The 26118-nt window shown below is 34.7% G+C and overlaps 1 protein-coding gene across 4 annotated transcripts in view; it reads left to right on the top strand.

Moving 5' to 3' along the window:
* PALS1 (protein associated with LIN7 1, MAGUK p55 family member) overlaps positions 1-26118 on the top strand; it is a 118192-nt gene that overhangs the window by 70826 nt on the left and 21248 nt on the right. For all 4 annotated transcript variants that reach the window (XM_037005051.2, XM_037004949.2, XM_037005013.2 and 1 more), the window contains 5 exons: positions 5311-5388; positions 5942-6088; positions 13591-13752; positions 15233-15310; positions 23398-23581. In XM_037005051.2, the coding sequence (XP_036860946.1) occupies positions 5311-5388; positions 5942-6088; positions 13591-13752; positions 15233-15310; positions 23398-23581 (649 nt within the window). The remainder of the gene's footprint in view (positions 1-5310; positions 5389-5941; positions 6089-13590; positions 13753-15232; positions 15311-23397; positions 23582-26118) is intronic.

The raw sequence follows: 26118 nt of genomic DNA, 5'->3' as shown, positions 1-26118 counted from the left end.
TATATATATATCACACATTCTCACGAACTAATAGAAAGACTACTCAGTTATTAAAAATGGGCAAAGGACTTGAACAGACACTTCATAAAAAGAAGAAATCCAAATCACCAGTAAGTATGGAAAGATAGTCAGAATCATTAGCCAACAGAGAAATGCAAGTAAAACAAAATGAGATGTCACTGCATGGATATCAGACTGACTAAAATTAAATGAAGGAGGGGGTAGAATATCAAATGTGGGTATATATATGGAGTAACTGAAACTTTTATACATTACTGGTAGAGTATAAATTGGTACTCTTTCTTTGGAAAATGTTTGGCAATATTTACTAAAGCTAAAGAACTTCTGTACTATTACACAGCAATTCCACTTCTAGGTATGAACCGGAGAGAAATGAAGACATCTACTGAAAGGCTTAAGTACAAATGTTCCTAGCTGCAAGGTAATAGTCAGAAACTGGAAACAACTCAAATGTCCATTACCCAGTGAAAGTTGAGTTAGGTTATCACTGTGGAAGAACAATGAGTAAACAATTAAAACCAATGAGAAGTACTATGCTGGCAGTATGAGAAAGGTACCAAGAGCACAGTGAAGTGTGACTAATTAATGTGATGAGGGAGTGATGGGAGGAAGAGAAGAAAATTTAATTTTCTGAGTCTTGAAGGACGATTGGGAATTTACCACAAAACTCAAGAAATAAGAAAAGCTATTCCACTGGCAAAGGGTATAAAGACAGTAGTAACTAAGAAAGCCCGACATATTTTTTAAAAACATGAGTAAGAATAGGATATCATCTTAAAAGGTAGAATCCAGATCCTGAAGGCCAGCTAAGCCATATGAATAAGTTTAAACTTATGATGGATCCATATTGGTAAATATTTTTAAATAATTTACATGAATACATGAGAAAACTATATGTTCAGCCTGATCCAGAAAAAACATCCAGAAAAAATTAAATATATTTTCCTTGATGATGAAAATTCTTAGCCAGATACATCTTAACTTGATAAAGAATAATATCAGAAAACAATAGGGAGCATTTTAATGGTGAAACACTCAACACATTGCTTTCTAAGCCTGAAACATGCCAAAGAATCTATAAGATTCTCACCACTAGTATTCAGTTTTTCCTGGAGGATCTAGCTAGGATAACAAGAAATATAAAGTATGGGAACAGGTAAAATATGAATTTGTTTCTAATTTAAATAGGTTGAATTAGTTACTTTGAAGAACAAAACCTTTGATTCATTTGATACACAACATGATGCCTATTAAAATGTAGATACAATTTGTACACATGCAGATATCCTGGTCAAACACTTATGTAAGACATACTGAAAGAAATAACATTATTGACAAGGCTCTCTATGTGGTAGATAGGTAATTATTTAGGTAGTTGTTTTTCAAATTTAATTTGAAAAATCACTTTTAAAAAATTTAAAGCAACACAGTTATCCTGTAAGTGATTGTGGAGCTGCTGAAGGATTTTAAACAAGACTGATATGAACAGGCTTCCCATTTAAAGTATTACTCTGATAACAGTGTGGAAGATGTGTGAGGTAAAGAATGGAGGCCTAAAGTATGGAGGTTCTTATAATTGTCCAGATGTAAGATTTTGAATAGCAGTTGAACATTGAGTAAAGAAATATTTAAGTAGACAATTAATAGGACATACTTTTATTGTGTGGTGAATAAAAGGAAAGGAGACATCATGGATGACTTCTGTCCTCCCTTTTATTGAATTCATCAAACATTGAGTGTTATTTGCCAACTGCTGGATACAAAGCTGAATACAGTTCCATCTTCAATGAGCTCATCAGCCTAGTGGGGACCAAGTCCCATCAACAATTATAAATTAAATATGTTCAGACTTACAAGTATGTGTTATCTGGGCAAAGAGAATAAGATAGTCAGGTAGCTAGAAAGCTAACATCACCACAGTCATTGTGGGGAATTAGCACAGTGTATATAGGGAACAAGATGCAGTTTTATGGCCAGATAAGGTTAAGATGTGAGGAATGCCGGGAGATGGGGCTGGGAAAGAGGCAAGAACCAGATGATGCTAAGGATAATACTAAGGATCTTGGGCTTGCCTCATGAATGACAGCCAGCAAGAACTGAAATGATTATATTTCTGTTTTAGAGTTGAACATTTAATGACAGAAAAAGAAAATATTTTAATAATTAGTATCAAATCAAAGTAATTACAAAATGCTGTTATAGAACAATATGAATAACCTATTCTCATTTTGGTTAAAGTATAAAAGATATATACATAGGGATATTCCCATAGCTTTGAAGTTATGGGTGTACCTCTTTTGGTAACCAGCTTTATTGATATATAATTTACATCTACTTAAAATGGGTGCATTTTATTGTATAGTTCAATATTTTTTGACACATGTGTACACCTGTGTAATCTACCACTGCAGTGAAGTTATAGAAGCATCCATGACTCCACAAAGCTCCCTCATGGTCCTTTGCAGACAATGACCATCTCCTTCTCACTCCCCAGGTCCTAGGTATCCACTGATCTGTTTTTACAAATTTGCTTTTTCTGGACATGAAATATAAATCCAATAAGATGATAAGCTTTCTATCTGACTTCTTTTTCTCAGCACAAGTTTTTCAAATTCATCCATGTGTTGTATCTATCCGTAGTTTGTAACTTCTTGCCGAGTAGTGTTCCATTGTATGAATATCTCACAGTTGGTTTAACCACTCACCTACTGGTGGATATTTGGGTTGTTTCTTTATCACTTTAGCAGATGTGTAATAGTATCTCAGTTTACATTTCCTTATGTTGAGCATTTTTTCATATCTGTTTCCCTTACCTTCCTTTGTAAAATAACAAATATTTTTCCCATTTTGAACATCAGATGGTCAGTCTTACTGACTTGTTAAAGTTCTTAATCACTAGTCCTTCTGTCAGATATACATCTCTTGGTGACTATTTTGGTAAAGTGGAAGACTACAAGATCAAGAAGAGCATTTTCCTTTTAAAGATAAGAGATTTGAGCATGTTTATAGGCCAGTGGGAAGGAGCCAGTAGGATGTAAGAATAGCCTTTTAATTCCTTAGGTCTTTGTAGAAATAGCTAATGATGGATATTGACACTAAAATAGGTAACATCTGGATTAATGGGATAAGGAAATAAGCACTTAACAGGAGTTCTAAATTTCCTTAGAAGGGAAGATCTCAGAGATGTTTAGGAGCTGATTTAATAGAAAAAATGTACACAAAGTTATTATTAGTTAACTTTGTCCACTTTGTATAGTCTTGATGCCTTTTTAATACAGAATTTTCTTTCTCCTCCAGAATTACTTTCTCCAGTTACCAAAAGGTGTATGACCAGAAACTACAAATTTCATTTTAAATTAACCTAGATTTGGTAACACTTAAGAAAAAACACCCTATTTTTAAAATCAGCCTTTAATTACACACAATTTTGGATTACTATGCTTTTCCATTAGTAAGGCTTTAATGGAATTTTTGAAGAAGATAATAATTGCTATACCATTCTGTTTATACACAGAACTCTACAATTAGAAACATGCTCTCCTAGTAGGTAAAACCAGAGGACAGACTGGTTTTGGTATTGTCATTGCTTTTGATCCACTTGTGGTCAAATGAGTTAATCCCCAAATTATTATCTCTTAGGCTTGATAGGGGATTTACTAATAAAATGATTTAAAATAGCCACGAGAAGTATTAAAGAAATACTAGATTTCTGTTTTAATGACGAGTTGCTTTTATAAACCGTTCTATATATGAATTTACTTACTTTGGTTTTTGTTAATAGTGATAATTTTTCTTTTTGTTATCTTCATTATCGTAAAGTACTCTTTGGTGGATAATTTAAGATTGAAAATAGAGAAGGGGAGAAAATTAGATTTGTTGACAATGAGAACATACATAGTGTAATCTTTCGGGAGTAGCAGTACACAGAGCAAAATTTGTACCTTTGAGTACTTATGGTAGAAGAAAAAGATTGAAAATGAATGAATCGAACAAATGATTAGAAATAGAAATGGGAAATAAACTAAAGCAGAAGAAAAGAATTGTTATTTAAATGGAAGGAACAGTAGATTTAACAAGCTGGTGCTTTGAAAAGTACAAAGAAATAGAGAATCCATTGACAAGTTAGATGAAGAAAAAAATACTGATAACATTAGGAAAGACTAAAGGAGCATGAGTGTAGACACAGAAGATTAGGAATTATACAACTACAGCTCTGTCACTAATATCGAAGTGCTGTCAAGTGGGTGATTTTTTTCTAAGAAAATGTAAATTGCCAAAAGTGACTTAAGAAAAAAATAGCCAAAATAAAAGTATACAGTAACTATAGATAAAATTGGTAGAAATTCTCCCCTAAAAAAAAGCTAGCAGGTCCAGATAATTTTATGTACAAGCTCTATTAAAATATAAAGGAACATAAAATTCTTAGGTTGGATAAGCTGTTTTAACATATAAATAGACTGTTTCCCAGGTCATTCTACTAGAATAGTTTAACCAATATGCTAAAATTGGGACAGTACTTTTGTAAACCAGTGTACATGACTGTACCAAGTAGAGGCCAGTCCAGTTTATGAACATAAATGTAGAAATCTCAAAACAAATAACATTTAGAAATATCTCAAAGTAATAATTTATTATGTGCTCAGTACTGTGCTAAGCAATTTGTATGGATTAGCTCAATCTTTTAAAAACCTTAAATGATAGGTGCCATTCTACAGATAAGGAAACAAAGGCTAAAAAATTCATAATCAAGTGTAATTTATCCTAGGAATTCAAGAATTGTTTGACTTCAGGAAATTTTTTAATGTAATTCCCTATAGAATGGTGGTGGTTCCATAACTATCACATAAATTTATCCTGTTAGCTCATAACTCTTTAAAGTGTCATCTCTGATTTAAAATGTAATTACATAAACATTTGAAAACTATGAAATATCAAGATAACTGTTAGGAAAGTTTTTCTTCCCTTACCTAATCATTAATAGTCTTTTTTATAGTATGTTGGGAGAAACTTTCAAGAAAGAAACAGTTCATTCCTAGATGTAAATATCAAAATCTTATCTACTGGTTTTTTTGTTTTTTCTTATTTTTTAATGAGGAATGCTATTGTTAACCATGATAAATGATTAAAAACTCAGTAGGAAAAAAGTATGTTTTTTTCTTATAATTCTTCTTAGTGTTTTCTTTCTTACAACTGGTTTTTATTATTTTAAATTGTACCATTTTTTTAACACCTGTACAGATGCTGGTAATATTTCCTATGACCTAGAAGAATAATCTTTTTCTTTCTTAGGTACAGACTGTTTTGAAGCCAATCCACCAGAAGGAAGGACAAGAACTAACTGCTTTGCTGAATGCCCCACATATTCAGGTGGAAAATGGACAGGGTGTTATATATGCGCCTTTTTTCAGCATTCAAAGTCTCTGAGTCAAAGTCTCTTAGAGCTAAAAGAGACCTTAAACACTATCTAACCTGTTTTGATTGTCTATAACTCCCACTTTAAAATTATTATTGTTGGATTATGTATTTTCATATTTAAAATTAACCATATTGTTTTAAAAACAACTTATTTACAAAAATTCTTACCATTTTTTTTTGGTTATATTTCCATAAATTTTAGTTATCTATGGTGCTGGGCCTTTAAATTTATTTTGGTTTTTATCAAGTTTAATACGCATTTTAGACTTCCATAACCCAACCCAAAGTATACCCTATTATGCCTAACACATCTTTAATTATTATTAGTTATAAAAGATACAGTGTCTGTACTTCATTGGAAAGTTTGGAAACAGATTTGCATTTATAATTAAAGGACTATTTGTAAAGGTTTAATGACTACAATACTATGTACATGATAAGGTTAAAATCTCTACAGAAATAGATCATACTGTAACTTAAAATGCAATGGATTTCTTTGAAACAGGCACTTCTACTAGCCCATGATAAAGTTGCTGAGCAGGAAATGCAGCTAGAGCCCATTACAGATGAAAGAGTTTATGAAAGCATTGGCCAGTATGGAGGAGAGACTGTAAAAATAGTTCGAATAGAAAAGGCTCGAGATATTCCTTTGGTAAGTGTTTTGTATCTCTGATCTCAGATCCTTTCTGCACAGAGATCTTGTGAATAGCAGATATTTGAGGTATTTGAAGACCCCATTACATTTCTGATAGTTTTTCTCTTTTGAGGTTAATTGTTGAAATTATTTTATGTTCTTGATCATATTAATTATTCAGCTGAGGAAAATCTGTTCATCATCCTTCCTCACCCATAATTTGATGAAAATAATAGCTTGTGAAGTAACAGTTGAGGAATAAGGAAGGGACAAGTGATCTGCTTCATAATTCTCCCAGCTTTTAAAAGAAAACAATAATTAGAAAAAGATGGCAGCATGAGAGGTGAGACAGAGGCCTCCTCCAAAACCGCATAAAATACAAAAATATAATTTATACAACTAATTCTGAAAGAGCAACAGGAAAGAAGGCTGCACCAGACTGCATACACCTGAAGAAAAGAACAGACCTCACGGAACAGGGTAACGTACCAAAGCCGTGACCTGGTGGGACCCAAGCCATTACCCCACCCTAGCTCACCAGTAGAAGGAAGAGAAACGGAGCGGGGAGGGAGTGAAGGCCTGGGACTACTGAACACCTAACTCTGGAGATCTGCTCCAGGAGCACAAACCCACATTGCATGGTGCTCTGGTGATTAGGGGGGTTGGAAAGCTAAGACAGGCAGAGTACCTGCAGAGACTGAGATTCCAGCTGCTTGTGGGAAACAGGGATGCATATCTGGCTGATCTGGTCAGGCAGTCTGAGAGACTTCCTAAAAGCAAGAGGGCTGCTAAAGGGGAATGGATTGCACAGATCTTACTGCTCAGAAGAAAGAAAGGACAGGCACACAAAATTGTCTGGGTGCACTCTGCCCAGGAGGTTGGGAACTTTGATGATCTTTAGGCACTCCAGCCCCCTGGCCGCCTAAGCAGCTCCAAGGCCCCCCACCATGATAGGCAGCCTGCTGCACCTTGCTCCTGGCCGGACTGCACCTGGCTCACAAACTGGCAAACCCTGCCCTGGCATCAGGCCAGTCAGAGGGAAGCCCTGCCTATGGCAGCTACAAACACAAAGCATACAGACTTATACCTGTGTGCTCAGCCCACTGGTTCTGGCAGTGGAGACAGGCATCGCAGCCAGGAAGCAGGAAACATCTCTTTCTTCCCCCCATTCGCCAACACCACCTCTCTGCAACCCCCAACATTGCTCCAGGGGATGAGCAGCTCCGGAGAGTAGAGCTTATGGGCACTAGAGGGTGCCACATAGAAATATGAAATGTCAAAGGAATCTGGTTCAAAGCAAAATCATAAATACACCAGAGAAAGAGTCAAATGAAATTGACTTAATGAATCTTCCTGAAAGGGATACCAAATTAAAATCATTAAGTCAAATGAAATTGACTTAATGAATCTTCCTGAAAGGGATACCAAATTAAAATCATAAACATGATCATGGAGGTACAAAAAAAATTCAAGAACTCAAGAATGAATTCCAGTCGGAGATCCAATCATTATGGAACACCATATCAGAAATGAAACATACAATGGAAGGTTTTAAAAGCAGATTAGCTACAGTGGAGAATATGATAAATAAAATAGAAATTAGAGAAGAGGAATACACAGAACCTGAGGCACAGAGAGAAAAAGGATCTCTAAGAATCAATGAATATTGAGAGAACTGCGTGACCAATCCAAATGGAATAATATTTGCATTATAGGGGAACCAAAAGAAGAAGAGAGAGAAAAAGGGGTAGAAAGTGTCATTGAGGAGGTAATTGCTGAAAACTTCCCCAATCTGGGGAAGAAGATAGTCTCTCAGGCCATGGAGATCCACAGATCTCCCAACACAAGGGACTCAAGGAAGACAACACCAAGACATATAATAATTAAAATGGCAAAGATCAAGGATAAGGACAGACTGTTAAAAGCAGCCAGAGACAGAAATAAGATCACATACAAAGGAAAGCCCATCAGGCTAACATCAGACTTCTCAGCAGAAACCTTACAGGCCAGAAGGGAGTGGCATGATGTATTTAATGCAATGAAGCAGAAGGGCCTCGAACCAAGAATACTTTATCCAGCAAAATTATCATTTAAATTTGAAGGAGGGATTAAACAATTTTCAGATGTGCAAAACCTGAAAGAATTTACTTCCCACAAACCCTCTCTACAGTGTATTTTGGAGGGATTGCTTTAGATGAATGTGTTCCTAAGGTTTAATAGCTGTCAAAAGATGTAATAAAACCACAGTAAAGAAAGTAGAACAGATTACTAAGCAAATGCAATTTTAAATCACCTACCCCCAAAGTCAGTCAAGGGATAGACAAAGAGTACAGAATATGATACCTAATAAATAAAGAATGAAGGAGGAGGAAAAAAGAACTTAGATTGTGTTTGTAATACCATACTGAGTTAAGTTAGACTCTTAGATAGTAAGGAAGTTAACCTTGAACCTTTGGTAACCAGTAATCTAAAGCCTGCAATGGCAATAAGTACATACTTTTCGATAATCACCCTAAATGTAAATTGTCTGAATGCACCAATCAAAAGACATAGAGTCACTGAATGGATAAAAAAACAAGACCCATCTATAGGCTGCCTACAAGAGATTTCACTTTAAACCCAAAGACATACACGGACTAGAAGTGAAGGGATGGAAAAAGATACTTCACGCAAGTAATAAGGGAGAAAAAAGCAGGAGTTGTAGTACTTGTATCAGACAAAATAGACTTCAAAACAAAGAAAGTCACAAGAGACAAAGAAGGACATTACATAATGATAAAGGGGTCAATCCAACAAGGTGATAGAACCATTATAAATAGCTATGCACCCAACACGGGCGCCACCTACTATGTGAAACAAGTACTAACAGAGTTAAAAACTGAAAAAGAATGCAGTGCATTCATTCTAGGAGACTTCAACACTCCACTCACTCCAAAGGATAGAACAACCAGACAGAAAATAAGTAAGAACACAGACACTGAACAACACATTAGAACAGATGGACCTAACAGACATCTACAGAACTCTACACCCAAAAGCAGCAGAATACACATTCTTAAGTGCACATGGAACATTTTCAAGAATAGATCATATACTAGGCCACAAAAAGAACCTCAGTAAATTCAAAAAGATTGAAATTGTCCCAACCAGCTTCTTATACCACAAAGGTATGAAACTAGAAATAGATTACACAAAGAAAACAAAAAATCCCACAAACACATGGAGGCTTCACAACATGCACCTAAATAACCAATGGATCAATGACCAAATATAAACAGAGATCAAGCAATATATGGAGACAAATGACAACAATAATTCAACACCAAAAAACCTGTGCTAAGAGGAAAGTATATTGGAATACAGGCCTACCTCAGGAAAGAAGAACAATCCCATATGAACAGTCTAAACTCACAATTAACAAAACTAGAAAAAGAAGAACAAATGATGCCCAGAGTCAGTAGAAGGAGGGATATAAGAAACATTAGAGCAGAAATAAATAAAATCAAGAATAATAAAACTATAGAAAGAATCAATGAAAGTAGGAGCTGGTTCTTCAAGAAAATAAACAAAATAGATAAACCCCTAGCCAGACTTACCAAGAAAAAAAGAGTCTACACACATAAACAGAATCAAAAATGAGAAAGGAAAACTCACTGTGGACACCACAGAAATAAAAACAATTATTAGGCAATACTATGAAAAATTATATGTTAACGAACTGGACAAACTAGAGGAAATGAACAACTTTCTAGAAAAATACAACCTTCAAAGACTGACCCAGAAAGAAACAGAAAATCTGAAAAGACCAATTACCAGCAAGGAAATTGAACTGATAATCAAAAAACTACCTAAGAACAAAATCCCTGGCTCAGATGGCTTCACTGATAAACTTTATCAGACATATAGTGAAGATCTATACCTGTCCTCATTAAAGTTTTCCAAAAAGTAAAAGAAGAGGGAATACTTCCAAACTCATTCTGTGAAGCCAGCATCATTCTAATACCAAAACCAGGCAAAGACACCATAAAAAAAGAAAATTACAGACCAATGTCCCTGATGAACATAGATGGAAAAACACTCAACTAAATATTAGCAAACTGGATTCAAAAATACATCAAAAAGATCATCCATATGATCAAGTAGGATTTATTCCAGGGATGCAAGAATGGTACAATATTAGAAAATCCATCAGCATCATCTACCACATCAACAAAAAGGAGGACAAAAACCACATGATCATCTCCATAGATGCTGAAGAAGCATTTGACAAAATTCAACATCCATTCATAATAAAAACTCTCAAAAAATGGGTATAGAGGGCAAGTACCTCATCATAATTAAGGCCATATGTAACAAACCCACTGCCAACATCATACTTAACAGCAAGAAGCTGAAAGCCTTTACTTTAAATTCAGAAACAATACAAGGATGCTCACTCTCCCCACTTTTATTCAACATAGTTCTGGAGGTCCTTGCCATAGCAATTAGACCACACAAAGAAATAAAGGGCATCCAGTTGGTAAGGAAGAAGTCAAACTGTCACTGTTTGCAGATGACATGACATTGTACATTTAAAAAACCCTGAAGAATCCACTCCAAAACTACTAGATCTAATATCTGAATTCATCAAAGTTGCAGGGTACAAAATTAATACACAGAAATCTGTTGCATTCCTATACACTAAAGATGAACTAGCAGGAAGAGAAACCAGGAAAACAATTCCATTCACAACTGCATCAAAAAGAATAAAATACCTAGAAATAAACCTAACAAAGGAAGTGAAAGACCTATACCCTGAAAACTATAAGACACTCATGAGAGAAATTAAAGAAGATACCAATAAATGGAAACACATTCCATGCTCATGGTTAGGAAGATTTAATATTGTTAAAATGGCCATCCCACCTAAAGCAACCTACAGATTCAATGCAATTCCTATCAAAATACCAACAGCATTCTTCAGTGAACTAGAGAAAATATTTCTAAAATTCATATGAAACCACAAAAGACCCCAAATAGCCGAAGAAATCCTGACAAAGAAGAATAAAGCTGGGGGATTATGCTTCCCAACTTAAAGCTCTACTATAAAGCCACAGTAATCAAGACAATTTTGTACTGGCACAAGAACAGAGCAATAGACCAATGGAACAGACTAGAAAGCCCAGATATAAACCCAAGCATGTATCATCAATTAATATATGATAAAGGAGCTATAAACATGCAATGGAGGAATGACAGCCTCTTCAACAACTGGTGTTGGCAAAACTGCACAGCTACGTGCAAGAGAATGAAACTGGATTATTGTTTAACCCCATACACAAAAGTAAACTCAAAATGGATCAAAGACCTGAATGTAAGTCATGAAACCATAAAACTCTAAGAAGACAACATAGGCAAAAATCTCCTGAGTATAGACATGAGCAACTTCTTCCTGAACGCATCTCCTCAAGCAACAGAAACAAAAGCAAAAATGAACATATGGAACTACGTCAAACTAAAAAGCTTCTGTACGGCAAAGGACACCATCAACAGAACAAAAAGGCATCCTACAGTATGGGAGAATATGTTTGTAAATGACATATCGAACAAGGGGTTAACATCCAAAATATATAAAGAACTTACATGCCTCAACACCCAAAAAGCAAATAACCTGATTAAGAAATAGGCGGAGGATATGAAGAGACAATTCTTCAAAGAAATTCAGATGGTCAACAGACAAATGAAAAGATGCATCCACATTGCTAATCATCAGAGAAATGCAAATTGAAACCACAATGAGATATCACCTCACACCAGTTAGGATGACCAACATCGAAAAGACTAAGAACAACAAGTGCTGGCAAGGATGCAGAGAAAGGGGAACCCTCCTACGCTGCTGGTGGGAATGTAAGCTAGTTCAACCATTGTGTAAAGCAATATGGAGGTTTCTCAAAAAACTAAAAATAGAAATACCATTTGACCCAAAATCCCACTCCTAGGACCTTACCCTAAGAATGCAGAATCCCAGTTTTAAAAAGACATATGCACCCCTGTATTTATCGCAGCACTATTTACAATAGCCAAGAAATGAAAGCAACCTAAGTGTCCATCAGTAGATGAATGGATAAAGAAGATGTAGTACATTTACACAATGGAATACTATTCAGCCATAATGAAGAAACAAATCCTACCATTTGCACAACATGCATGGAGCTGGAGGATATTATGCTTAGTGAAAAAAGCCAGGCAAAGAAAGACAAGTGCCAAATAATTTCCCTCATTTGTGGAACATAGCAATGAAGCAAAACTGAAGCAGCAGACTCACAGACGCCAAGAAGGGACTAGCGGTTACCAAAGAGGAGGGGTATGGGAGGGCCGGTGGGAAGGGAGGGAGCAGAAGGTTGAGGGGTATTATGTTTAGTACATATGGTGAGGGGGATTACAGGTAAGACAGTGTAGCACAGAGAAGGCAAATAGTGAATCTGTGGCATCTTACTACACTGACGGACAGTGACTGCAATGGGGTATGGGTGGGGACTTTATAATATGGGTGAATGTAGTAACCACATTGTTTCTCATGTGAAACACTCATTAAAGTGTATATCAATAATACCTTAATAAAAAATAATTAGAAATTCTGATCTCTTTATTCAGTTAAATCTATTGAAACACAATTATTTCATTTCACCTATACTTAGAAGTATATAAACCTTTAGTAATATTTGCTGTATAGTTTTTATTTGTAAATCATTTTTCAGTCTTTTTTCTTACTCTATCATTGCCTTAATTTTCTTTTATTTTCACAGAAATATTCTTGAATTTTGATGTCTCAAATTGTGTCTTGAGTAGCGTAGTACATGTAATAGGGACCATATTTTATGGGCAGTTTATGTAAGTAGTTTTTTCCCTCTCCAGAAAAAAGAAATTGGGAAACCTATGACATTTTAAAATAGAAGTTTAGGAGAAAAATGTTACGAGGTGTCTACTTTCAAGCTTTATTCTATATTTTATATTTCCATTTTTTGAACAAATTTCAATGGTGCTTCCAATTTGTGTAAAAAAATGTTAATGTTTAATACATTTTAATTTGAAATGGATGCAACTGTAATATTTAACATTTGGATAATCGACCACATTATTACTTAATTCCTTCATTGAATTTTAAAATTTATAAAAGGAATTCTATAGTTACAAGTCACATTCACTACTTACACCTAAATATAGTATAACCATTTGAATAGCATCCAGCATATCGAGAACAATTTGATTATAGGTCTTCACATTGTTTTTTAAGCAAGTGCACTTTTCTGCTGTTGTATGCTTCAAAAGTTCTGCTTGATTTACAAATTCTAATGAATAGAATATTTCTGAAACAAAAAATGTTATGGGAAAAATGGTCAGGTTTCAAACCTAATTACCATGATTACTCTAGCTGTGTAATTTTTTTCTCAGATGAAAACTAATATTTTTGGATAGAAAAAAATAACAATTTAAAGATGAAGAAAAGGTTTTTTTTTTAATTTGATATTGAATTTTTTTAGGGTGCTACAGTTCGTAATGAAATGGATTCTGTCATCATCAGTCGGATAGTAAAAGGAGGTGCTGCAGAGAAAAGTGGTCTGTTACATGAAGGAGATGAAGTTTTAGAGATTAATGGCATTGAAATTCGGGGAAAAGATGTCAATGAGGTTTTTGACTTGTTGGTAAGTTGACACGGGTGGAAGAATAACTGATCAGTTTTTAAAAGCTGTTCTCTGTTATTAGACTTCAGAAGGAGACAATTGTGAAAGCATAAAAAATAAGAGTGCTAGACAATTTCTCGCCTAATTTTCACATGCTATAATCTTTCCCACAATATTTATTAGGAAAGTTTTATTTTGGGTGGACACTACTGATACTTTTATAATTTTGAGCAGTGTATATTTTATTTGCCTCTGACATCACTAATATAACTTATTCATTTAGCCTATATTTATTTGGTACTTATTATGTGCCAGCTGCCAGGGGAACAGTAACAAAGTCCATGGCCTCATTACTTTATGTTCATTTTGGTTTTTATTATCTACAATTGATTGCTGTTTCTTTAACAATGTTAGATAATAGATAGCAGTGGTATAGATCAACACGTTCCATATAATAGCCACTAGCTAAGCTACATGTGTTGGTTATTTCAGTTTAAATAAAATTTAAAATTCAGTTCCTTGTTCATACTAGCTGCCTTTCAGGTGCTCAAGAACAGTATGTATCTAATGGCTACCATATCTTAAGGTATAGATATGGAATTTCCTATCATCATGGAAAGTTCTGTTGGACAGTGCTGGTATAATCTCAAAGCCACTTATAGTCAACTTTTGATGCAGTTTATGATCACTTCATATATACCCACAAACCAAATATGTATTCTTATTTACTTAGCATCAATTGTTATAATAGAATCTCTCCTATCTGCTAATGTCTGTTGAAGAATCTATAGAACATCCTCACAGCCATATTTCACCCAATCACATTCATTGCTTTGGTAGAGCCAAGCACCAGTGGTCATTATTTTTGGGCCTTCTTTTATTAGCTGCTGCCTGTAGGTTAAACATTGCTTCCTCCTATCTCAAAACCCAAAGCTGTCATTACTGTCTTGGCTGGAGTTACCTGAACAAGGTAGTCTATGGTGTACTGGGAAATAACAGTGAACCTAGCAAGCTGTAAGACTCTACAGTTAAAAATAGAAGAATGGCAGGCACAAGGTGTCTGAGAAGTGAGAATTTTTGTATATTTGTCTCACTTTTCTAATGCTAGTCACAATTACTATTTCAAATTATACTGTTTTAAAAATTGATGTGTGTCAAATTGATGACTTAGAATTGTTATAGCACTGAGTTTTCTTTGAACCCTTCACTCTGGAGTCTTCCTAAACTTACACAGAATGGAAGCCCAAAACCAAAGACTTATGAGTAAGTGGCTTTCCCCAGTGCACCAGAATTGCAGATTGCCATATTCCTGACTAGCTACAATATAATGGAGTCCATGAAAAGCATAATTTGTGCTTCCTAATGAAGTGATATTTATCTTTACCAAATTTTTTAAGTTTCCTAGGTATCCTGGAATCATCCAGTTTAGGGAATAACATAAAATCGTGGAATAATTTTCATAAATGCAGATTTAAAAAATAACTGAATCTTTCTATTACAGTCTGATATGCATGGTACTTTGACATTTGTTCTGATTCCCAGTCAACAGATCAAGCCTCCTACTGCTAAAGAAACAGTAGTAAGTGATTTTTTATGTTCATTATTTACTGATGGCTACTGTTTGCTTCTTGTTTAATTAATAAACTAGTTTTTAGAGTAATTTTGGTTTCACAACAAAATTGGGCAGAAAGTACAGAGCTCCCACTTACATACTGCCCCCATGTACACAGTCTCCCACGACTATCAACCTATCAACATCCTTCACCAGAGTGATAAATTTGTTATATCAGCGAATCAGTGGTTTCATTATTACCCAAAGTTCATAGTTTACAATAGGACTCACTTTTGGTTTTGTACATCCTATGAGTTTTGACAAATGTACAATCACATGTATCCACTACTGTATCATACAGAATAATTTCACTGCCCAAAAAGTTCTGTATGCTATGCCTGTTCATCACTTCCTCTCCACAGCCCATGGCAGCCACTGATCTCCACAGCTTTGCCTTTTCCACAATGTCAGACAGTTGGAATCATACAATATGTAGCCTTTTCTGATTGGCGTTTTTCACTGGTGATAAGCATTTAAGTTTCCTACATGTCTTTTCATAGCTTGATAGCTCATTTCTTTTTTTAGCACTGAGTATAATATTCCATTTCTGGATATACAACAATTCATCCAGTCACTTACGAAAAGCCATCTTAGTTGCTTCCAAGTTTTGGTGGTTACAAACAAAGGTAGTTATAAACATCCCTGTGCAGGTTTTTGTGTCGACATAAGTTTTCAGCTTATTTGGGTGAATATCAAGGAATTGAAAACTTAAGTCCACACGAAAACTTGCATACAGATGTTTATTCTAAATCAGAAATATCACTCTAAATATTTCCTGCACTCAAGGCAGGTAAATTCAGTAGTTTTTATTTAAATAAATATGCAATACCAGTATTTCAAATTCAGTAAGCTCTGAAGAGTGAAAAGAAAATTCTTCTCTTCAGAAATTTTTATGACTTGTAACTTTGTCTTTTTCTGTCATAGGTGGATTTAACCTAAACATACTTAATGTAGGAGAAAAGTGCTTTTACAATCTATGTACAACTCTTATTTTAAGATGTGTATTGCTCATTATATTAAACATTTACTCAACCAGCTATTTTAAAGGAAAGAATTTATTACCTTATGATCCAGCAAATTCTATAGATCCTAAGTATATATCCAAGAAAATTGAAAACATACATCCATATAAAAATTCTGTCCATTCATGGCACCATTGTTCATAATAGCCACAAAGTAGAGACAACTTAAATGTCTGCCAGCTGATGAATGGGAAACAAAACAGTATATCCATACGTTGGAATATTATCTGGCAATAAAAAAGAATGAAGTACTGATATATGCTACATGGATGAACATTGAAAAACTATGCTGAATGAAAGAAGCTAGTCACAAAAGGCCATTTATTAGCTCATTATATGAAATGCCCAGAATAGGTAAATCCATAGAGACAGAAAATATTAGTAGTTCCTTGGGTGTGGAGGTGGAAAATGAGGAGGGAATCAAGTGATTACTAATCAATATGGGGCTTCTTTTTGGGGTGATAAAAATATCCTATAATTGTTTGTGGTTGCACAACTCTGAATCTACTAAAAAATCACACACTTTTGTACATGGATGACTTGTATATGAATTTTATCTCAATAGAGCTGTTAAAAAATCATAGACTGCAAAGTACTGAATTAACATGTATTACACTGTTACTATTTTTACCTTTTATAAAATCATACCAGTTTGAAAGAAAACAGTTTCATATTTTTCTCAATATTTTATAACAGTTACACTTTATATTTTGGCTGTCATTCCATGTTTTCCCTTTATTATTTATGAAACATATTGAAGTTGGTATTGCAGCTACAGCCTTCCTTTTGTTTAAGGTTCTTTGTAGGAAGAGAAAAGAGGAAATAGTTTGTCTCTGAATTCCAACTGCCTGATTCTCAGTTCACTGTGTCTTTTCACTTCTCTCTCCTGTGAACAAGCCCTGAACTTCTAAAGTAACTCTGGTCTGCAGAGACTCAACAGAGGAGGACCAGAATATGTACTTACTTACTTTAAAATGGCTTTAAAAAGAAAGGGAGAGAGAGAAAGAAAAAGAAAAAATGCCAGATTTTCACTTTTTAAAAATACAGCATATGACGGGTAACGAGAGGTTTTAAATATAGAAACAATGTAGAAAAATACAACCTTCCAACACTGACCCAGGAGGAAACAGAAAATCTAGACAGACCAATTACCAGCAACAAAATTGAAGCTGTAATAAAAAAACTACCCAAGAACAAAAACCCCGGACCAGATGGCTTCACTGCCGAATTTTATCAGACATTTAGAGAGAACACATAAGACCCATTCTCCTTAAAGTTTTCCAAGAAATAGAGGAGGAGGGAATACTTCCAAACTCATTCTATGAAGCCAGCATCACTCTAATACCAAAACCAAGCAAAGACACCACAAGAAAAGAAAACTACAGACCAATATCCCAGATGAACATAGATGCAAAAATACTCAACAAAATATTAGCAAATCAAAATCAAAATTGCATCAAAAGGATCATATACCATGATCAAGTGGGATTCATCTCAGGGATGCAAAGATGGTACAACATTCGAAAATCCATCAACATCACATCAACAAAAAGGACAGAAATCACATGATCATCTCCATAGATGTCGAAAAAGCATTCAACAAAATTCAACGTCCATTCATGATAAAAATACTCAATAAAATAGGTATAGAGGGCAAGTACCTCAATGTAATAAAGACCATATATGACACACCTACAGCCAACATCATACTTAACAGCAATAAGCTGAAAGCTTTTTCTTTAAGATCGGGAAAAAGACAGGGATGCCCACTCTCCCCACTATTATTCAACATAGTACTGGAGGTCATAGCCACGGCAATCAAACAACACAGAGAAATAAAAGGCATCCAGATTGGTAAGGAAGAAGTCAAACTATCACTGTTTGCAGATGACATGATACTGTACATAAAAAAACCCTGAAGAATCCACTCCAAAACTACTAGAACTAATAATGGAATTCAGCAAAGTTGCAGGATACAAAATTAATACACAGAAATCTGTTGCATTCCTATACACTAACAATGAACTAGCAGAAGGGGAAATCAGGAAAACAATTCCACTCACAATTGCATCAAAAAGAATAAAATACCTAGGAATAAACCTAACCAAGAAAGTGAAAGACCTATACTCTGAAAACTACAAGACACTCCTAAGAGAAATTAAAGAGGACACTAACAAATGGAAACTCATCCCATCCTCTTGGGGAGGAAGAATTAATATTGTCAAAATGGTCATCCTGCTTAAAGCAATCTACAGTTTCAATGCAATCCCTATCAAAATACCAACAGCATTCTTCAACGAACTGGAACAAATAGTTCTGAAATTCATATGGAACCACAAAAGACCCTGAATAGCCAAAGCAATCCTGAGAAAGAAGAATAAAATGGGGTATCTTGCTTCCCAACTTCAAGCTCTACTACAAAGCCACAGTAATCAAGACAATTTGGTACTGGCACAAGAACAGACCCATAGACCAGTGGAACAGACTAGAGAGCCTAGATATAAATCCAAGCATATATGGTCAATTAATATACGATAAAGGAGACATGGATATACAGTGGGGAAATGACAGCCTCTTCAACAGCTGGTGTTGGCAAAATGGGACAGCTACATCTAAGAGAATGAAACTGGATTACTGTCTAACTCCATACACAAAAGTAAACTCGATTTGCAACAGCATGGATGGAGCTAGAGGGTATTATACTCAGTGAAATAAGCCAGGCGGAGAAAGACAAGTACCAAATGATTTCACTCATCTGTGGAGTATAAGAACAAAGAAAAACTGAAGGAACAAAACAGCAGCAGAATCACAGAACCCAAGAATGGACTAACGGTTACCAAAGGGAAAGGGACTGGGCAGGAGGGGTGGGAAGGGAGGGATAAGGGCAGGGAAAAAGAAAAAGGGCCTTACGATTACCATGTATAATGTGGGCGGGGGCATAGGGAGGGATGTGCAACACAGAGAAGACAAGTAGTGAGTCTACAGCATCTTACTGCACTGATGGACAGTGACTGTAATGGGGTTTGTGCAGGGGGACTTGTTGAAGGGGGGAGTCTAGTAACCATAATGTTCTTCATGTAATTGTAGATTAATAATAATAAAATGAATTTTAAAAAATTACAGAAAACATAAGCTAATTTATAACAACATAATATATAATGTATAATGACATCAAATAATTTCTTGCCTGCTGACAAGGGTGGATGTAGATATAATTACAGAGCAAAATAAAAATTGGAGGATGATAGAAAAAAAAAGTGAACTCGAAATGGATCAGAGACCGGAATGTAAGTTATGAAACCATAAAACTCTTAGAAGAAAACATAGACAAAACTCTCTTGAATATAAACATGAACAACTTCATGAATGTATCTCCATGGGCAAGGGAAACAAAAGCAAAAATGAACAAGTGAGACTGTATCAAACTAAAAAGCTTCTGTACAGCAAAGGACACCATCAGTAGAACAAAAAGACATCCTACAGCATGGGAGAATATATTCATAAATGACATATCTGATAAGGGGTTGACATCCAAAGAGCTCATGTGCCTCAACAAAGAAAAAGCAAGTAATCCAATTAAAAAATGGGCAGAGGAGCTGAACAGACACTTCTCCATAGAAGAAATTCAGATGGCCAGCAGACACATGAAAAGATGCTCCACATTGCTAATCATCAGAGAAATGCAAATGAAAACCAATGAGATATCACCTCATACCACCAGTTAGGATGGCCAACATCCAAAAGACAAACAACAGCAAATGTTGGAGAGGATGTGGAGAAAGGGGAACCCTCCTATACTGCTAGTGGGAATGTAAATTAGTTCAACCATTGTGGAAAGCAGTATGGAGGTTCCTCAAAAAACTAAAAAAAACAAGTACCATTTGACCCAGGAATTCCACTCTTAGAAATTTACTCTAAGAATGCTGGAGCCTAGTTTGAAAAACATATGCACCTCTATGTTTATCACAGCACTATTTACAATTGCCAAGAAATGGAAGCTACCTAAGTATCCATAAGTAATGAATGGATAAAGAAGATATGGTACATATACACAATGGAGTATTATTCAGCTGTAAGAAGAAAACAAATCCTACCATTTGCAACAAAATGGATGGAGCTAGAAGGTATTATGCTCAGTGAAATAAGCCAGGTGGAGAAAGACAAATACCAAATTATTTCACTCGTATATGGAGTATAAGAACAAAGAAAAAAACTGAAGGAACAAAACAGCAGAATCACAGAACCCAAGAATGGAGTAACACTTACCACAGGGAAAGGGACTGGGAGGGATGGGTGAGAAGGGAGGGATAAGGGGAAAAGGGCATTACGATTAGTACACATAATGTAGGGCTGAGCACGGGGCAGGCAGTATAGCACAGAGAAGACAAGTAGTGACTCTGTAACATCTTCCTACACTGATGGACAGTGACTGTAATGGGGAATGTAGCGGAACTTGATAATGGGGGGAATCTAGTAACTATAGTGATACTCATGTGATTGTATATTAATTATACCAAAATTAAAAATAAAAATAAATAGAAACAATGATATATGTAATGGGATTTTTTTTCCCTTTCTATCTTCCTTTCATTGCAAAGAGCACTCAATTACAATAATAGCTCTTGCAAAGTTGTTATTAAACATAATTGGCTTAAAATGAATTACTATTAAAGCTTGCACTAAAGGTTTCCACAAAGAAAACAAGGATAGGGAATGATTTTAGTTGGCTTGTGTAGAATAATTACAGGATGAGTGATTTTTAAGAAATTAAAACCAGTTTGTTGTGCATCATTATGGTTCAGGTCAACATCCAGAAAGAGCAGTGAGAGGTATTTTTCTGATCACATTCTGTGATGTTAGAAACATGTATGGAAGATAGATAAATGAAATAGGTTTTACCTGAAACTCCACTACAATCACTTGTCGAATTATAATGTCATGAATGGTAAGAGTAAATTGTCAAAAGGACTCCCTTATTTAAATTTCTTTGTATTACACATAGCAACCAATGGCTGCTCTATCAGTCACAGAGGGCAAGAGACTTGGCATCTCTGTAGTTTACTTTCTGAGTGACTGGTACATTTGTCCCAGGAAACATACACTTTTTTTATACTGTGGGTTTCCCTCTCTCCACATTGATTTAAAGAAGAAAAAGTTGGAATCCACAGACAAGTATGTTAAACTTTAGATTATTCCATAATACAATTGAAATACTATGGAGTGGGGGAATAAACTATTTGAGCTGCAGGTATTTTTTCATCTAGGCCAGTGCCCCAATCTAACAGGAGTAAATTGAAATGTAGGGGGAATTATGCTACTTATTAGTAATGGAATATATACTAGAAAACTAAGAGATTATTGATTGTCCAATAAATATGATCTATTACAATTTTTCTGTGTCAGGCATGGTACTGATTGTTCTGTATATTTTATCTCATTTAATCCTCACAGCATCCTTATGAACTATAAATATCTTTATTATACCCATTTAATGGGCATTGAAACTAAAACTTAGAAAGGTTAATTGCCCAAGCCTACTGTTGAAAGTGACTGAATCAGGTTTAGAGCTCATGTGTATTCCAGAACCTATGCTGTTAACTGCCATGTAGTATAACAGGTAATGTCTCACAAAGCCATTGTGAATATTAAAAGGTTTCAACATTACTATGTCTTATCAGTCCAAAGAAAATGATTAGAATAACATGATAGAAAATTACAGCTACAGATGAATTAACCTTGTATTAGCTATATATATATATATGATAGTGAGTCTGGGTTCTGAGTACAATAAAATCATATTATGAGACTTTAGTATTAAAATTGCTATGGGGTCACTTTTACCTATAGAAGACTTTTCCTTGCTTTAATTAAGATTGGGAGTATTACTGAAGTCTCTTGATTTGTCCGGTTTGGGCTGGGAAGATAGGAGAGAAATGTGGGTTAAGGGGAACTTGAAGGCTTAGGATAGGAGAATGCTGAAATCACTTAAGTTTCTATACCACTTTGTGTTTGGAAAGCCTATGGGAGTAGAGCAGAGTAGTGGGGTAGAGGTGTGCAGAGGGGATTCTAAGAGATGAGGCTAGAGAAATAGGTAGGACCAGGTCAGGTAGGTCTCCTTGGCCATGTAAGGGAGTTTGGATTTTAAATGCACTAACATGATCTGATTTGTATTTTTTAAAAATACTTCTGGCTGTGTGGATATTGGATTAGTAGATCCAATAATGGAAGCAAAGAGTTACAGGAAACTGTCACTGAAGTCACTGTAAAATATGATAATGGCTTAAATGTCAGTGATAGCATTGGCAGTAGAAAAAATGAAGCAGGCTATGTTCTGAAAGTAAAAATGACAGACCTTGTAGTGAGTGTACAGGGTTAAGGAAAGGAAGGAAGCAAGGATGCTTGAATAACTGAGTGAGTAATGGCGCTACTTACTGAAGGGAAATCTAGAAGAAAAACAGATTTGGGAAGAAAATTTGAGGACTTATCAGGTGGAAATAATGAGTACACAGAATTGAATATGTCAGTCCAGAATTTTAAGGAGATACTGGGTTATAGTTACAATTATTGTGGGGAGGCAGGCCAGGGAGCAGACTGTTTATATATGTGCTTTATGTGTTTGCAAAAAATTCTACAGATTTTAAACTGGTTGCTTAAGGATGTTTACAGCCTATAAAGATAACTGGGGTAGGAGGAAAAGTTGAGAACCACTGCTGTCAAATGTATTTACTTTCCTGTTAGAAGTATAAAATGTATTACATAATTTAGCTTGTTAGTGGCTAATGGTACAGAGCTCTGCGTACTCTTTCTTGTACATGTTTACAATCAACAGAGAAAGGTGAACATAACTGAAGAAAGCAGATGAGCCTAAGAAAATACTGCTCCCAAAGTAGTTATTTATCTAATCCTCCCTTCTTTCAACTTCTAATATCTTTACACTAATGAAAAATCACATTTTTATTATAGTTATGCTAGATATTTTGCATTGCTATTTCATTATTATTACTGTTCTTACTTTTGCCCTTTGTCTTTTAGATACATGTAAAAGCTCATTTTGACTATGATCCCTCAGATGACCCTTACGTTCCATGTCGAGAGTTAGGTCTGTCTTTTCAAAAAGGAGATATTCTTCATGTGATCAGTCAGGAAGATCCAAATTGGTGGCAAGCCTACAGGGAAGGGGATGAAGATAATCAGCCTCTAGCTGGGCTCATTCCAGGTAAGATCGAATATAGTAGAAAGTACATAGCTAAAAGAACATTGAAAACACAAGTCTTAACAGAAAAAACTTTTCATGCCTTTTAGAAAATGATGTAATTACTTTTTCATGTAGTTGGGTTCTTAGGTTGTATCTGTAGCATAAATATCTTGATATAAATATGACCAATTTCTCAGGCTTCAGTATAGGATTGTGATAAAATCTCATCAACCTGGCCCATGTTGTGTTACATTCATTGTAGTCACATTAAGTCTACCCAGTAATCAAGGCAGTGTTACAATGTAACAGGAGGTTATCATCAATTGGGACATCAAACTTGATTTCTACATAAGAATTTGTTAAGATGCATCACTTTATAAGGAATCAGGAGATTAAGGCCACTGAATTTATCACTTCTAAGATATTTTAGGATTGCAATAGGGTGTCTCCTATTTATTGAAGAAAACTGTCTCTAACTTAGACTAAAGTAAAACTCTAGTTCACATTGAATGTAAAGGGTTTTAAGGGAATATGTTTCTTAGAGTGAAGATGTTAATTTATAGAATGAAATGTCTAGTGGTAATTTTTCCTATAAATTGTTCCTACAGTTCCCAGGATTGGGGGTTGGGTAGAATGATGGAAACAGAAACAAGGGAAGTATAATAACATATTAGTGAAGGTAAAGGAATACTTACAGTATGATAAAATGGGAATAGGGTGAAGTGATAATAATTCATCAGTTTATTCAACAAGTATTTTTATATCAGCACTATACTTTGCTTAGTACTTCAGTAAGCTTCTCTTCCATACTTGATTTTAAAGCATTTCCATTAATAGCTTATTTATATATTAATATAAAACAGTATGTATTTTTTCCTTTTCTGTGTCCCCTACTTTATAATTACTTCCATGATATTATATCTGTGTATCTTTATTATAGTACTTCATACCATTTATTCACAGTTTGTAAACTTCTTGAGGCCAGTGACTGCATTTTACTTATTATTTGAATCTGGGCAGTATCTATTAGTTTCATAAGTAAAAGGTGATTTTAAAAAAAGTTCTTCCAGAACTGGTGCTTTGAATAAGATCTTCTAAGGTTCTTCTGTAACTTTCTCTAGTTATGGCTTAGATTGCATTGACTATAATAATATAGAAGGAAAAAGGAGGGAGTGAAAACAATTCTAAAAAATACTATTGTATATGTGGTATATAGGTATAGATATGTAGAACAGAGGAAGTTTCTTAAAGACTTTGGAACAGTTTATAAGGGCTCTTTTCTATCCCTGGAACTAAACCAAGGAGATTTTTCTGAGTGATAAGAAATTTCAGTGTAATATTTACATTTGTTCTCTATATGTATAATATCACAGAATGCCACACATTAACTACTTTAAAAACCCAAAAGCTGGAAACAGATTTTGTCTATACTCAGTCATATTTCAAGGAAGGTGGAATAGGCTTCTTAAAGTTTAGAGGATGATGCTCCACCCTAGATTCTTCACAGTAGCTGTTACAAGACATTCCTCTAGAAATCTTGGAGTATTGGGCAACCATCATGGTTCTACCAAGTACCTGTGCCAAGTATTAATTTGATATCTTCTCACCATGTCAGCCTTAGCCCATCAATATTTAGAACTAGTATTTCTTGATTGATTAGTTGCATTGAGTTTCTGAAAGTATATAGAAGAGTTAAGGAGATTTCACTGATAACATTTGTAAGATTTCAGTGATAACATTTGTAAGACTTTTTATAGGACAAATAAATGGACCCACCTTCGTTTGAGTTTGGTAATGGTTTTCTGTTAGAATTAGAAGAATATTTAAGAGGTCATAATGACTATTTCCAAATATCGCAAAAATAGTCTACATACATGCATACTATAAAAATGTGTCATGGAAGTATGTCACTATAACATTTTAAATATGTAAAGGATTAAAATTATTTTGTTCCCTATTGTTTTCTACATCTATTAAAGTCAAATATTAATTTTTAAATTTTAACACTTTGAAGATTTTCCCTCTAGTCATAGTTACTTATTTTACTAAGGATGCAATCTGTTCAGCTCCTGGAGATAACATGGGTTCCTTTAGTGCTTCATATGTGTATATACTCAACATTAATGTTTTTGCTTGTGTTCACATGAAATGCACTAAATTCTACAGATTTTCCCAACATAGATGGAATTTACCTGTTGAATTTTAAGAATCCTTGGCTTGAAATAGAATTAAATGTAAAAGTAGAACTCTAATCCAGAATTAGGTAAAACCACTCTTACCCTCTAGAAGAAATGTATTTGATTTTATGGTAGATGACTGAAAAAAAGATGATCAGAAACCTTCAAAGCCTCCTATATTAAAATCTTAATTCTGAGAGGAAAAACATGTTTTTCATTTATTTGTATCATTGGTAGCTTAAAGGTAGAAGCAAAAAATCATTAAATGCAAGGAATATGTTGAGTGGTGTCTTGAAATAAAAAAGTGATGAATGTTCACATACTCTTTGGAAAGTTAACTCATAGAATTAATTTGCTTTATTTGAGATAATTCTAAATGAT

This window comes from Manis javanica, chromosome 8 (assembly GCF_040802235.1).
Source record: "Manis javanica isolate MJ-LG chromosome 8, MJ_LKY, whole genome shotgun sequence".
Classification (NCBI taxonomy): Eukaryota; Metazoa; Chordata; class Mammalia; order Pholidota; family Manidae; genus Manis; species Manis javanica.
This window is presented reverse-complemented; position numbering and strand designations above follow the sequence as displayed.